We start from the raw sequence: 12,822 nt of genomic DNA, 5'->3' as shown, positions 1-12,822 counted from the left end.
AAAAAAAGCACTAAGCGCTGTTCTATAAATGATGCTTAGCTTTAGGCAGCGTTTATAGAATACGTTTAGCACCCGTTCCTACAACTAAATTTAGTCACTGCCATTTACGCCAACTAAAACCTGGTGTAAGTGCCTACACCTAAGTTACATGCGGAACGGGCATATTCTATAGCACTGCGTGTAAATTCAAGGAAGGCCCATGACCCGCCCTTGCCCCTCTCATGGCCATGTCCCCTTTTCAGATCTGTGTCTTAGAATTTACACACATCACTTTATAGAATATGTGTAGAAAGTTGTGCATGTAAATTCTAATTGATGCCAATTAGTGTCAATAACTGTTTATTCAGTGGCGATTATTGGCACTCATTGGCTTGTTAAGCCAATTAAGTTGCGCACACAAATCAGAATATGACCAGATTTGTGCAACCTAGGTCACCCTATATAGAATTTGAGGGTAACTGTCTAACACACTTTAGTAAAAGGCCTTCATTAGCTCTTGTTGTCTTATGTACACACATAGCACTTTAAATTGTACATGCAATGTAATTGAATAAAGAGTCAATTAGTGCCAATAATTGGACACAAACAATGAATTATCTGTACTAACTGACTTCAATTAGAAATTATGTGTGCACATTTAGGTGCCAAGATCCACATGTAAAATTACATGTGGGTCCAAAAAGGGGTGCGGCCATGGGAGGGTCATGGGTGGCCTGGGTCGTTCTTTTAATATATGCACATAGTTATAGAGTAAAGGAGATCCATGCTTAATTTAGGCACAGGAATTTACACCAAGGTTTCGTTGATGTAAATGGTGATGCGTAAAAGTAGTCACGGTCCGCTGCACTAAGTGTTATTCTATAAACGGTGCCTAACTTTAAGCATCATTTATAGTATAGCGCTTAGCGATGTTTTCTGGTGCCAATATTTTAGGCGTCATTTAAAGAATTTAGTCCTTAGTGTGAGTAGCTTGTGCTAACACTTAGAGGACAAGCTTGTGCTAACACTTAGAGGACAGTTCCATAGCAGTGCTCCACTTTTGGGTGCCCCAATGTAGCCTAGAGAGCACCTATTGTGTAATAGAATCTTGGGGCCGTAATTCTGTTATAGAATGTTGATATAAACCCACATCGATGCACCTAAATTACCATGTGATCAGTTATGCCAGGTCAATGGCAGGCATTAACGGGCGCACCTACATGCACCATACGTATCACATAATTTACAGTATTCTATAAGTGGAGCGTGAAGTTGGAGAAATGCCCATGCCCCTCTAATGTTTCGCATAGGTGTATACCCCTAGCGGTTATGTGCTATAGCACTTATGCACTATCTTAACGAATAGCACATAGTGCGCATAAGTGGTAGTTTTTTGTGCATTCACGTGCACAAGACACGTGTAAATGCATGCACCCAGGTATAGAATTGCCTTTTTATTATTTTACTGAAGGATCCATTGTATGTGACAGGAACCAGTTACTAATAACCTGACTTAATGATGTTACCCCCAAATTCTATGTATGGCACCTTAAGTTGTGTGTACTAATTTGGCTGCACAGCCAAATTGCATACACTTCAATTAAGTAGTGTATAACAAGCCAATCAGCATCAATAATAGGTACTTAAGAACCAATTAGCAACACTCATTGCCTTTAATTAGAATATACACGCACAACTTTCTAGGCGCATTCAATAACACAGTGCACATATATTTTAATGCATGCAGTCAAAAAGGGGGTGTGGCCACAGGCATGGGTTGTGGGCATTTCAAAAAACTACACGCACCATTATAGAATACACCTGATCTGCACCTAATTTAGGCACAGGTATTTAGGCCTGGTTTTAGGTGGACTAAATGGTTGCACCTAAATTTTAGTCACAAAAATGGCGCATGAGCATATTCTATAAACTACACATAACGTTAGGTGTAGTTTATAGAATCGCACTAACTGTGTGTTTTTAATGGCACCATTTTTTAAGGTGCAATATATGGAATTTCCCCCATAGTGACTAATATAAACGTAATGAATGTTAGTAACTTCAGCTGTTAAATTGTAAGCTCTTTTAGGCAGAGATTTATTCTATTTGACATATAGTCTTGGAAAGGGGGTTCAAAATTCTAAACTTAAAATGTGAACCAATTTGAGTGGATCTTTTAACATTTATTATGCCCTAATGCTTTAATTATATATTTATAAATAGTATTTTCTATTCTGAGACACCATCATGTCACAATGTCTCCACTGATCTGTATCAGGAAAATGATTTTCCACAATCAACATTTCTTGTTTAGCATTTTTATTTGCATTTTAACATATGCAAATAAGTTCCGCTGCTATTACTTCTGCCATTTAAATGCCATCCTGAGCATTTCAGGCTGTTAACAGCTCAATTGATCTGCTACCATAATCTGCACCCAAGACAGCTGATTTCCAGTGGATAAGATTACATTCTCCCGAAGGTCTCATTGATTCAATCCAGTGTAGAAAGGAATACAGAAATAGGGCAGAAGCATTCCGTCATGCAGCCAGATGTTGTGCTCCTTTGATATGCTAACACAGCAGAATAACAAAGTTCCAAGTCGCAGACTTCCGCAGTTTGGAAAATTCATTTTCATATTGTTTCCGAATAGCACTTTGCCTTCTAATGTAATCTGGCTGCAACAAATAGGATTTTTGCCTCATGCTAGCAAACAGAAAACTGAGCAAAAGAACAAACGGGATCGTACATCACCAGAAGAATTCTGGATGTCAATGAATATTACAAAAATATTCTTCTGGTAGATGAGTTTGAGCGCGACATTAATACCTTGCATATATCTATATCCATCTTTTTGAAATGACACTTTTGAATCAGCCTATGCAGACTAGATTAAGCACTGAAGTCTGCACAGAGCTTTCAGGCTTCCAGAAAGCAAACTAAAACAGATTAAGCATATTAACATTGTGCAGCTCAGGCTTTTTATAGATTTCATACAGTATGTAATTGCCTCAGTCATCGTTTGCAGACTCTTAAGGGGGATCTCTGCTTGTTCCTTTTGTTTGCATTCAAGTGTTATACCCTTGAAAGTTAGATTATAACAATAACTTATCGTTTCATTTGCCATGATACCAGTTAACATTCTTAGAACAGTGAGAAAAGAATGCCGTCCTTTGTGTCCTTCCCCTGCCTCTTTCAATATGGAAGTCATGTATTGTTTCTCAGCCCTGTAAAAGTCCTGGGTTTTTGGTGCAATGCATATATATCCTCTTGTTACCAGAGCTGCTGTATTTATCTTGAGAAGCATCTCTTTCTCCATCCCCAGAGGAGTGGTGGGGGAGGGAAACAAAGGCTGGGATGTAAATACATAAGTGTACATGGAGGAGACATTTAATGTATGCAGAATGTAGACTGCCATTTCATATGTTACCTTTTTCCTTTGGTTACCCTCTTTACCCTTGGTAAAAAAAAAAAAATGGAACAGTGGAACCCATGGCAAGAAAGCTGCCTCAGCAAACTTTCTGCAGTTGTGTACTATTTCACCTTCTTTCTTGCTTAATTCTTATTGGTTTAATTAAAATTGTTGTCATTTCAGGGTGTCAAATTTATTGGTAGAACACAATTGTCTTGGCACTGGAGCCTACAGGTCAGTGAGTGAGTGGCTGGAAGCCATAAAAATGGGAAGGTATTTGGAAGCATTTGTACAGAACGGATACAGCTCAATGGATACTGTGACTCAGGTGACCTTGGAGTAAGTATAGCTTTCTGATAATGCTCATATTTTATGGAAGAAATATTTATTTAATGTGACAAGGAAGGAGGAGGTAAGGCAATCATCTCTTAGTTTCACTCAGCAGGTTTATTTATTTAAAATATTTATAGACTGCTCGATCCAAGGGTACTCGGTGGTTTACAAAAGGAATATTCAAGATAAAAAATAGTTAAAACAAACCATGTTAATACATTTAAAAAACAAACATATTATATCATCATACAATCAGGATTAATACAAGGTCTTCCAACCCTAGAAGAAAGGAGCAAAACTTTCTAGACTCTGAATGCCTTCCGAAATAGTAAAGTTTATAACTCCTTTTTGTACAAAAAACAAAACCTTCAAATTTTACATCCTACACATGTAGACATAATGCAGTTATATATGTGTTTTGCAGGTCAATTTCCAAGCAAAACATCCAGTGATATCTGCTAATCTGTCTGCAGTATACAGTGGGTGTAGATTAGATACATTTTCACTGGCGCTGCAAGTATAGTGGGCACCATTAAAAATTTACACCTAATCTGCACATGAGCCTGTTGTATACCTAAAGGTGCAGATACTAGACACATAGGCCTAGCATATGTTCCATTTTCTACCTAGTTTTGGCACATCTAGGCCAAACGTATATGCTAGATGTAGCAACAAAATATCTACACCTAAACATCTAGATTAGGTTCATAGTGGGTCACACCCTTGGAATGCCTCCTCCATGATCATTTTTCTGCATGTATAAACCCAGGCATAGACCAAACTGTATGCCTAGTTTTATACATGCACCTGTGTTGAAAATGAGACTCAAGTGGCACTTAGATGTCCAGCACAGAGCTGAATTCCTAAGAGGTTACATAAGTACATAAGTATTGCCATACTGGGAAAGGCCAAAGGTCCATCGAACCCAGCATCCTGTTTCCAACAGTGGCCAATCCAGGTCACAAACACCCAGCAAGATCCCAAAAATGTACAAAACATTTTATACTGCTTATCCCAGAAATAGTGGATTTTCCCCAAGTCCATTTAATAACAGTCTATGGACTTTTCCTTTAGGAAGCTGTCCAACCCTTTTTTAAACTCCGCTAAGCTAACTGCCTTTACCACATTCTCTGGCAACGAATTCCAGAGTTTAATTGCACGTGGAATGAAGAAACATTTTCTCCAATTCGTTTTAAATTTACTACATTGTAGCTTCATCGCAAGCCCCCTAGTCCTAGTAATTCTATAAATTGGTACCTCCTTTATGCAGCATGTGGAGCCCCCAATTCTATAATGGCATCAGGGTGTCCTGATTGCATTAGAGAATACTAGTGCAAATCCCTACTGGCATGCCAAAAAGATGATGTACCTGCTAAGGCCAAGTCAATGGCAGCCATACGTGGGCATGCCTAGATGCACCACTCAAGCGCCCAGTTTACAGTATTATATAAGCTGCATGCATTAAAATGTTTCACACACCCATGTTCTACCTGTGTTCCTCCTACTTGTACACCCATTCACAATTGTATTCTATTCCACTTACTTGTGAACTTACAGAATAGTGCTTTGAGCATTAGCAAGCGTAAGTGGCACCTATTTATATATATCTGCATTCAAAAGTCATAATATCATCTCAGTGTTTAAACTCCACAGTTGACATATGTTTTAAGCTGCAGTGTTTAAATTATACACAAATATACAACTCCACTATCCAGATAATGAGCAGCACAGAATATCGTGCAGAGTGAGGAATGTCAGTGCTATCTAGAAAGCTGCGATATTGAAACCTCTATCTGGATAGCTCTCTAGTTAAAGCTATGCTAGTCATTTTTCTGTCCCAGCTTTTTGTGGCTGGTGTAAAGTGGTTCGCTTCCTCCACTCTGGATTGGGGCCGGCAGCCCTGTTAGGCTCACAGGTTTCCAGCAAAGAACCAGACTGCCATATGGACTTAAGACCAAAGTGCTTTATTCTCAATTCAGTTCCACTCTTAAAATTGAAATGCAGTTCACAAACAGGGTTCATGCTGGGTTCCAAACTCCAGCCAACATTCAGTTCCTTAACAGTTCAGGCCCACTTCCTTTGCACTGCCTTCCCCTTTCCCTCAGAAGGGCTCAGTCAAAGTTTAGTCTGCTGTTCTTTACATCCCAATAATTCAACCCTTTCACAAACAGTCTCTTCAAAGGAAACCACTACTTAATGCCCCTGTCCTCTTCACAGCACCCAAGAAGACCCTGTACCAAACAGGGCTGGCAGCTTTCCTCCTACCTCACAGCACCACACCCCTGTGGCCTCTCACACTGCCTTCATGTGCTGGACAGGGCTACATTTACATTCTCACATTCCCTGGCAGCTTGCTCTTCCCCCCAGGGAAGCTCCACCTACTCTACCTACTCCACCTACTCCATGGCAGCTTCTCTCTCAATCAGTTTCCTCTCCCTCCTGGTGGCTAGAAGCCACCAAGAAATCTCTCCCTCCTCTCAAAGCTGGAGGGAATTATATACTGGCGATGTAGCTAAAGGACTGAGCTTCACCTTCCCTTCTCCCTCTAGTGGGGAAGGGAGTAACTGGCTCCCCTAGCACTGAGTCACTGCTCCCCCTGCTGGGGTTGGAAATGCGTTCCACCCTTTTGGGACTACCCTCCTCTCTCCTGCTTGCAAGGGCTTCTGGGAACCGTAGTTCGGGGATTAGCTGCTTCTCTGTGGGGCCCCGAGTGCTAGCTTTGTCACACTGGTTACTCAAATAGGGATCTGAATATCACTTCTTTCCAGATACTGCACTGCTCCACCTTCACACTGCCTGCACACACCCGAAACTATCCAGATACTACTCAATGAGAGGTGCCCAGATTCCATATATAATAGTCCATTACTCTGCAGCATTGCGACACCAAAATAGAGAGGCACTCACTTATAGAATTACTACCATAGGGGCCCTTTTGCTAAAGCTTAGCACATGCTAACAAATATTAGTGTGTGTTGAGTGTCTTGTGACCCATAGGTATAAAATAGGATGCACATAATTTAGCATGCACTAATGTCCATTAGCACACAATAAGCTTTAGTAAAAGGGCCCCTTATTGTCTTAACCAGGCAGCTACCCTTTAACATCCGCTTAAGCCCTACCATCCCTTGGGTGCTTTGCTCTGCAGTACGCAGCACTTAGATGTGAGTGAATGTTACCTTAGTGTAGTGTAAAATGAAGACTTGGAGGCAATATGTAAGGCTATCTATTTATTTATTTATTTATTTATTTGTTCTTATGTCTCACATTATCCGAAAATTAATTTCAGTTCAATGTGGTCTTACATTTAATGGAACTCAAATACATTAACAGTATAGTGAATAAATTTACAATTAACAAGAATCAGTCATAAATATACAGTTTTCCAATTTTATAATTCAATCTCAATTAAAGAATTTCTTTAAACGATATGTTTTCAGGTTTTTGTGAAATAGTAAGCAATTATTTATACCTCTTATTTCCTTGGGAATTTGATTCAACCATTTGGATCCCAAGTAACATAGAGATGCTTACATATAGGTGCATATATACATATATTTTTTAATTATCATATCAGCTCAGTTCCTCACAACTGTGTCTTTGCATACAATAACATGAAGAATTTGAGATTATTGAATCAGAGTGGGAAAGAAACGCTTGTGACAAAGCAATCTGTCACAACACAGGCTATTTAACAAAATAATATGATAGCAAAATCATGGAAAAAAATGTATGCTGTGTGACTATTTGAATTTGAGAGACAGAAAGAGGAGGCAGATTGGGAAGGAGATTCCTTCACATTAACATGTCTGCTGCAGTGTTACTTCACCCAGGTCTATAACTGTAAGTAATTATCCTAATAATCCTATCCTTACTCTACAGACATTTTTACTGCATAGCTGCCTGAAATAAAAATGCAAAAACTCCTATGCTAAATAGCAAAATAAGCTTTATTTAATCATGGTTGAAATATAGGTCAGAGGCTTATTTTGATAATAATCTTCTTTAGGGCTATTTATCACACTCATATGTTGACACCTACTGGCAGAGAACAGAATGGACTAGATTCCATATATGACGCATAAAAATTAGGCACTGAAATGAAATTCACCTAAGCGCATTCTATAAAGTGTGCCTTAATTTAGACGTGCTTTATAGATTAAGCCTACATTTCCACACAGTTTATAGAATATGCTGAGCGCCAATACATGCGACTAAATTGAGTAGTGGGCAGTTACACCAAGTAAAACCTGGTGTAAATGCCGATGCCTAAATTAAGTGCAGACAGGATGTATTCTGTAACAAATGCATAGATTTTAGAAATGCATACAATTATAGAATACGGCTTCAGTGCGCCTAGCTCTGGCACCAGCATTTTCACCAGTTTTCAGCAAGTGTAAATCTGGTGCCTAAAATTAGGCGTAGGAATCGCTGCTAAGCGCAATTCTATAAAGGGTCTGTGCCCTTTGTTGAACTGTGCTTAGTGGCGATTTTTTTCTGATGCGGAATTTAGAGCATCATGTTTTTGAATCTAGCCCTATGTGTATTTTTAATGCATATTAAATGGCAAAATTGGGCATTATTTTACCATAAGGCAGTGTAAGGCGCTAATGCATACAAAACACCTAATTATTATTTAAATCAGTGTAATTTGTGCCAAACGTCACAAGCTGCATTCGTCCAGAAAAAGCCAGCTCAAAGCTAGCATCATTTTTCCTGTCCAGGGATATGTCACCTGCCCAGGAGTATCGGATCATCAATATAAAGCCTCATGTTCTCAGGAAATTTCTCTCTCAAAAGGGCTAGTACAGAGAATCCTAAGTCTGATCTGGGTTTTCTGGGTCCCTATCAAACACCAGAAAAAAAATATTCTGCTATAGAACTTCCAGTGCTGGATGCTGGGTAATTAATATAAATGCTAACACAAGCAAAAAATGTGTTGTGGGGAAGACCTCAGTGCTAAACACCCTGCATAGATACAAGATTCTTTCACCGGGGCTACAGCTGCCAAACTATTGGTACTTCACCCACTTATGAATGGAGAAACAGTCAATAGCTATGTACCTGGGATCAATTCATAAAGTCCACTGCAGTGCCCCCTAGGGTGCCCAGTTGGTGTCCTGGCATGTGAGGGGGAGCAGTGCACTACAAATGCTGGCTCCTCCCATGACCAAATGCCTTGGATTTCGCCGGGTTTGAGATGGTCGGCCTCGGTTTCCATTATTGGCGAAAACCGAAGCCGCCCATCTCTAAGTCCGGCAATCTCAACATTTAGGTCGACCATCTCTAAGGTCGACCTAAATGTTGAGATTTGGGCGGCCCCAACCGTATTATCGAAACGAAAGATGGCCACCCATCTTGTTCGATAATACGGTTAGCTTCGCCCCTTCCCAGGGCCATCCCGGGAGATGGGCACCCTTATAGTTGGGCTCCCCCATTTGATTATGCGCCTCTATGCCCTTCATGGGTATATGTTTTTTTTTTATAACCAATGCGATGCTTTTAATAAGATTTCCCTTTATTTCAATTTTCATCTTATTTTAGCATTATTTTTAAATTGTCAGAATTGGAAAATTTTAATGAACTAAAGAAGTGAAAGTTGTATGCTCATGTAAATATATTTAAATTGTCACAATCAGAAAATTTTAATGGCATAAGGAAGAGGAGGTTGTACCATTCAAGATTGTAAGCTCTTTGAGCAGGGACTGTCCTTCTATGTTAAATTGTACAGCGCTGCGTAACCCTAGTAGCGCTTTAGAAATGTTAAATAGTAGTAGTAGTAGTAGTAATGTAGATATAATTTAGGCACAATCACTTATTCTAGCTCAATGGCTGGTGTAAATACATATGTCTAAATATTGTCAGGCACTGATAGTATTCTATATCATTCATTTGTAAGTATTAAGTATGCCCGTGACACATCCATGCCCCTCCCAGGTCCATACCCGCTTGTAGTTGCGCACTATGAATTTTGCACACGCACTGATTGGCATTAAGATTTACATACAGAGCTTGCTAGGCGTATACTGTAATGTGATGCGTGTAAATTCTAAGTTGCATATTTGAAAAGGGGGCATAGCCATGGGTGGGGTGTGAGCTTATATTTCCACACAGGAAACAGAGGCGCCAATGTGTGCTTTCAATTTTGGGTTTGCTCTGACTCATACACATTGATCTCTTACTACCAGTGCTTAAGGGCTTGCAGAGGCTTCCTTCTGCTTCCAAATTATATAAAACCCAGCAAATTTTAAAGAAAGAATCATGAGAAATTATCTACCTTTATTTAAAACTTGATATACCACTTACCTTTTCGGATCTAAGTGGTTTACAGACAATTCGAATATTCAATTAAAATACAACTAAAATAAAAAAGGAATTCCATTATTACAGGAAAGACCTAAATCAGATGCACCAAGGAATTATTCATTCAGTCTTACACAATCATTACTACTACTAACATACTATAATATAAGTAGTGTAAGCTAGACCTCCTATCTCCTGGAACTACAAACCAAAGGCCAACTTTAAAAAAATGTATTTTCAATAAAACCTTACCCCCAGATCTCCTTATGCAGATTATTCCAAAGCACTGGCATCTGTCAGAGAAAAGCTCTCTCCAGTGTAACCACCCAAAGTGACCTTGATAGATATGGTACCAATTTGCTATGATCTTGAAGCGACCTAAGGCATCTTACAGGTATATATAAAATGATCCAAATACGATGGCTCCTGCTCCCACAGATCCTTATATGCTAAGCACAGTGCTTTAAACTTGCATCTATAGCTGGCTTTAGTTTTTTAGCGGAAAGGCAGCTTTGTTTTGTGCGCTGTTCTCTGACTATTGGGAGGGAATAGGAAATGACCTCATTAACATCTGTTTGACTACATTAGTATGGTATTTGTGCTAATCTTTGGCATGAACGTTGTCTCCTGCACTAGAACTTCTGAGCATTCTGCACCACTAATGCGGGCGCCAGTCCAGTGCTAATCACCTCTAGCACCCAAGATTAGTTCTGAGCATCAGCCCACAAGTTATAGAATTGCCCTTTTAAGTTTCCATCAACACCGTAACAAATCTAGAGGCCCTTTTACTAAACCGCATAAGCACCCAACATGTGCCAAATTTGAGTTACTGCCCTGTTACCGCGTGGCCCTTGTGGTAATTTCAATTTTATTTTATTAATTTATTTAGATTTTGCTCACACATCTTTCAGTATTAGTTCAAGGTGAGTTACATTCAGGTACTCTGGATATTTCCCTAATTTCGGTGCACGTCTGCTATGCGTGACAAAAAATATATTTTTATTTTCTGACGAGCGGCAGCTATGCATGTCAAGTGGCATTTGACATGTGCAGACCATTACCGTGTGAGACCTTACCGCTAGGTCAATGGCTTACGGTAAGGACTCCCAAAATGGACGCGCGGCAATTTTCATTTGGCCACACGTTCATTTTCACCCAAAATTTTAAAAAGACATTTTTTACAGGTGCACTAAAAAATGATTCTGTGTGTGCTCAAAACACACATCTACACTACCGCAGGCCATTTTTCAGCGCACCTTAGTAAAAGGACCCCCTAATTTAATCTTGTACTTATAGACCGCTTCCTCTCCCAAAGGGTCCAGAGTGGTTTACAATAAAAGACTGAACTACAATTACATAAATGAAAATAAGAAAAGTATAAAATTGAGGGGAAAGTTTCTTTCTATAAGTCTTGGGTCATAATACTATCCTGGTGAACATCAAGCCTTAAGCAGGATACAAAATTGTTCCCAACCTTTTTACAACCAAAACTGATTTTTTTTTTCCTGCAGGGATTTGAGGCGACTTGGTGTGACACTTGCTGGCCACCAGAAGAAAATAATGAACAGTATTCAAGAAATCAGGGTCCAGCTGGTAAATGGGATGGTGCCATTGTAACTGTACCCTAACATCATTTCTTGAAGGGATCAACACTGCACTTTTACTGTTACTTAATCTTGAGGAGATTTATTGTACACAAAAGGAACAATTATAATTTTTAACACAGAAGAGGACATCATTGGCTTTGGCCATTTAACCGCTAGCCTTTCTTTATTTCTATTTGTGTTTTCGTTTTCATGATGTAACATGCATGGAACATGGAAAATGGATCTACTGCTAACCAAGGTTAGCCATTTTCATCTGCTTCTGAAACCAAGGCCTTCCCATGAGACTTTGTACAGGAAATGTAAATAGCACCTTGACATACTGAATTATGGCAGCACACGCTAATACTTCCAAGGACTTCATTAAATAGGAACATTTTGTAGCCATGAGTGAGCTATCAAAATTTGAAGTTTACCGATGTTTACTTCAAGTCTTAATTGTCTACAGAAGTGTATTGAAGAGCAATATGATTAGATTATTTCTTAATAGATACCTTGTTTTGTAAATTTAAAATGCTGTTACACAGCGTTAAGTTATAGAAACTGGTGTATAGACATGTTGCTTGGCAAACTGCAAATATGATATATTTTTTGTGTTATAATTGATATTAGTTGGCTCTTCTGTGAGATTAATCCATAATTGTTTTATTTGTACATATTATACAGTTTGCTACACACAGGTACTGATTTTCTTTGTTTGTTTGTTTTTTGTGTATTGGATCCTAATCCTAATAGATTGTCGTTTAAAACGATTGTAGTAAAGTTCAGAACAGTTGTCCTACTATACATCCCTCTCTCCCTGCTCCATACGATTTAACTATACTTCAAATATCTACCTGCTAACAGAATAATTGTATAAGGTTAACACTTTTTTGATTTGCTGGAATATTTGTAATAGCTGTGGAACCATTTTACAGATGAACCGTCATCTTGCCCCCATTTAGCATATCCTGGCAAGTAGATCTGACCAGCAGGAACCAGAAGAATTAAAGCATAATTACCACAAACATAGCATTGGGAGAACAGGTGCAGCCTCAGGAAATGTGGTTCCTTTTTTTTTTATTAATATTTACTTTAATAGAAAATGCTGTTGGTAAAAGAGCATTTTAATGACACCTTTTAACTACTGGAACATGGTTTGGATGTAGTTGTCTTTAAACGATTAATGCTTATTTTTAAAACTCTATTTTG

At 38.9% G+C, this 12,822-nt stretch overlaps 1 protein-coding gene across 2 annotated transcripts in view; it reads left to right on the top strand.

Moving 5' to 3' along the window:
* Window positions 1-12,195, top strand: part of EPHA5 (EPH receptor A5) — a 609,249-nt gene extending 597,054 nt beyond the window's left edge. For both annotated transcript variants that reach the window (XM_030194566.1, XM_030194568.1), the window contains exons 16-17: window positions 3,575-3,730; window positions 11,539-12,195. In XM_030194566.1, coding sequence (XP_030050426.1) covers window positions 3,575-3,730; window positions 11,539-11,644 — 262 coding nt within the window. In that variant the 3' untranslated portion in view covers window positions 11,645-12,195. The remainder of the gene's footprint in view (window positions 1-3,574; window positions 3,731-11,538) is intronic.
* Window positions 12,196-12,822: the final 627 nt, after the last annotated feature.

The sequence above is a fragment of the Microcaecilia unicolor genome, chromosome 2, assembly GCF_901765095.1.
Source record: "Microcaecilia unicolor chromosome 2, aMicUni1.1, whole genome shotgun sequence".
NCBI lineage: Eukaryota > Metazoa > Chordata > Amphibia > Gymnophiona > Siphonopidae > Microcaecilia > Microcaecilia unicolor.
This window is presented reverse-complemented; position numbering and strand designations above follow the sequence as displayed.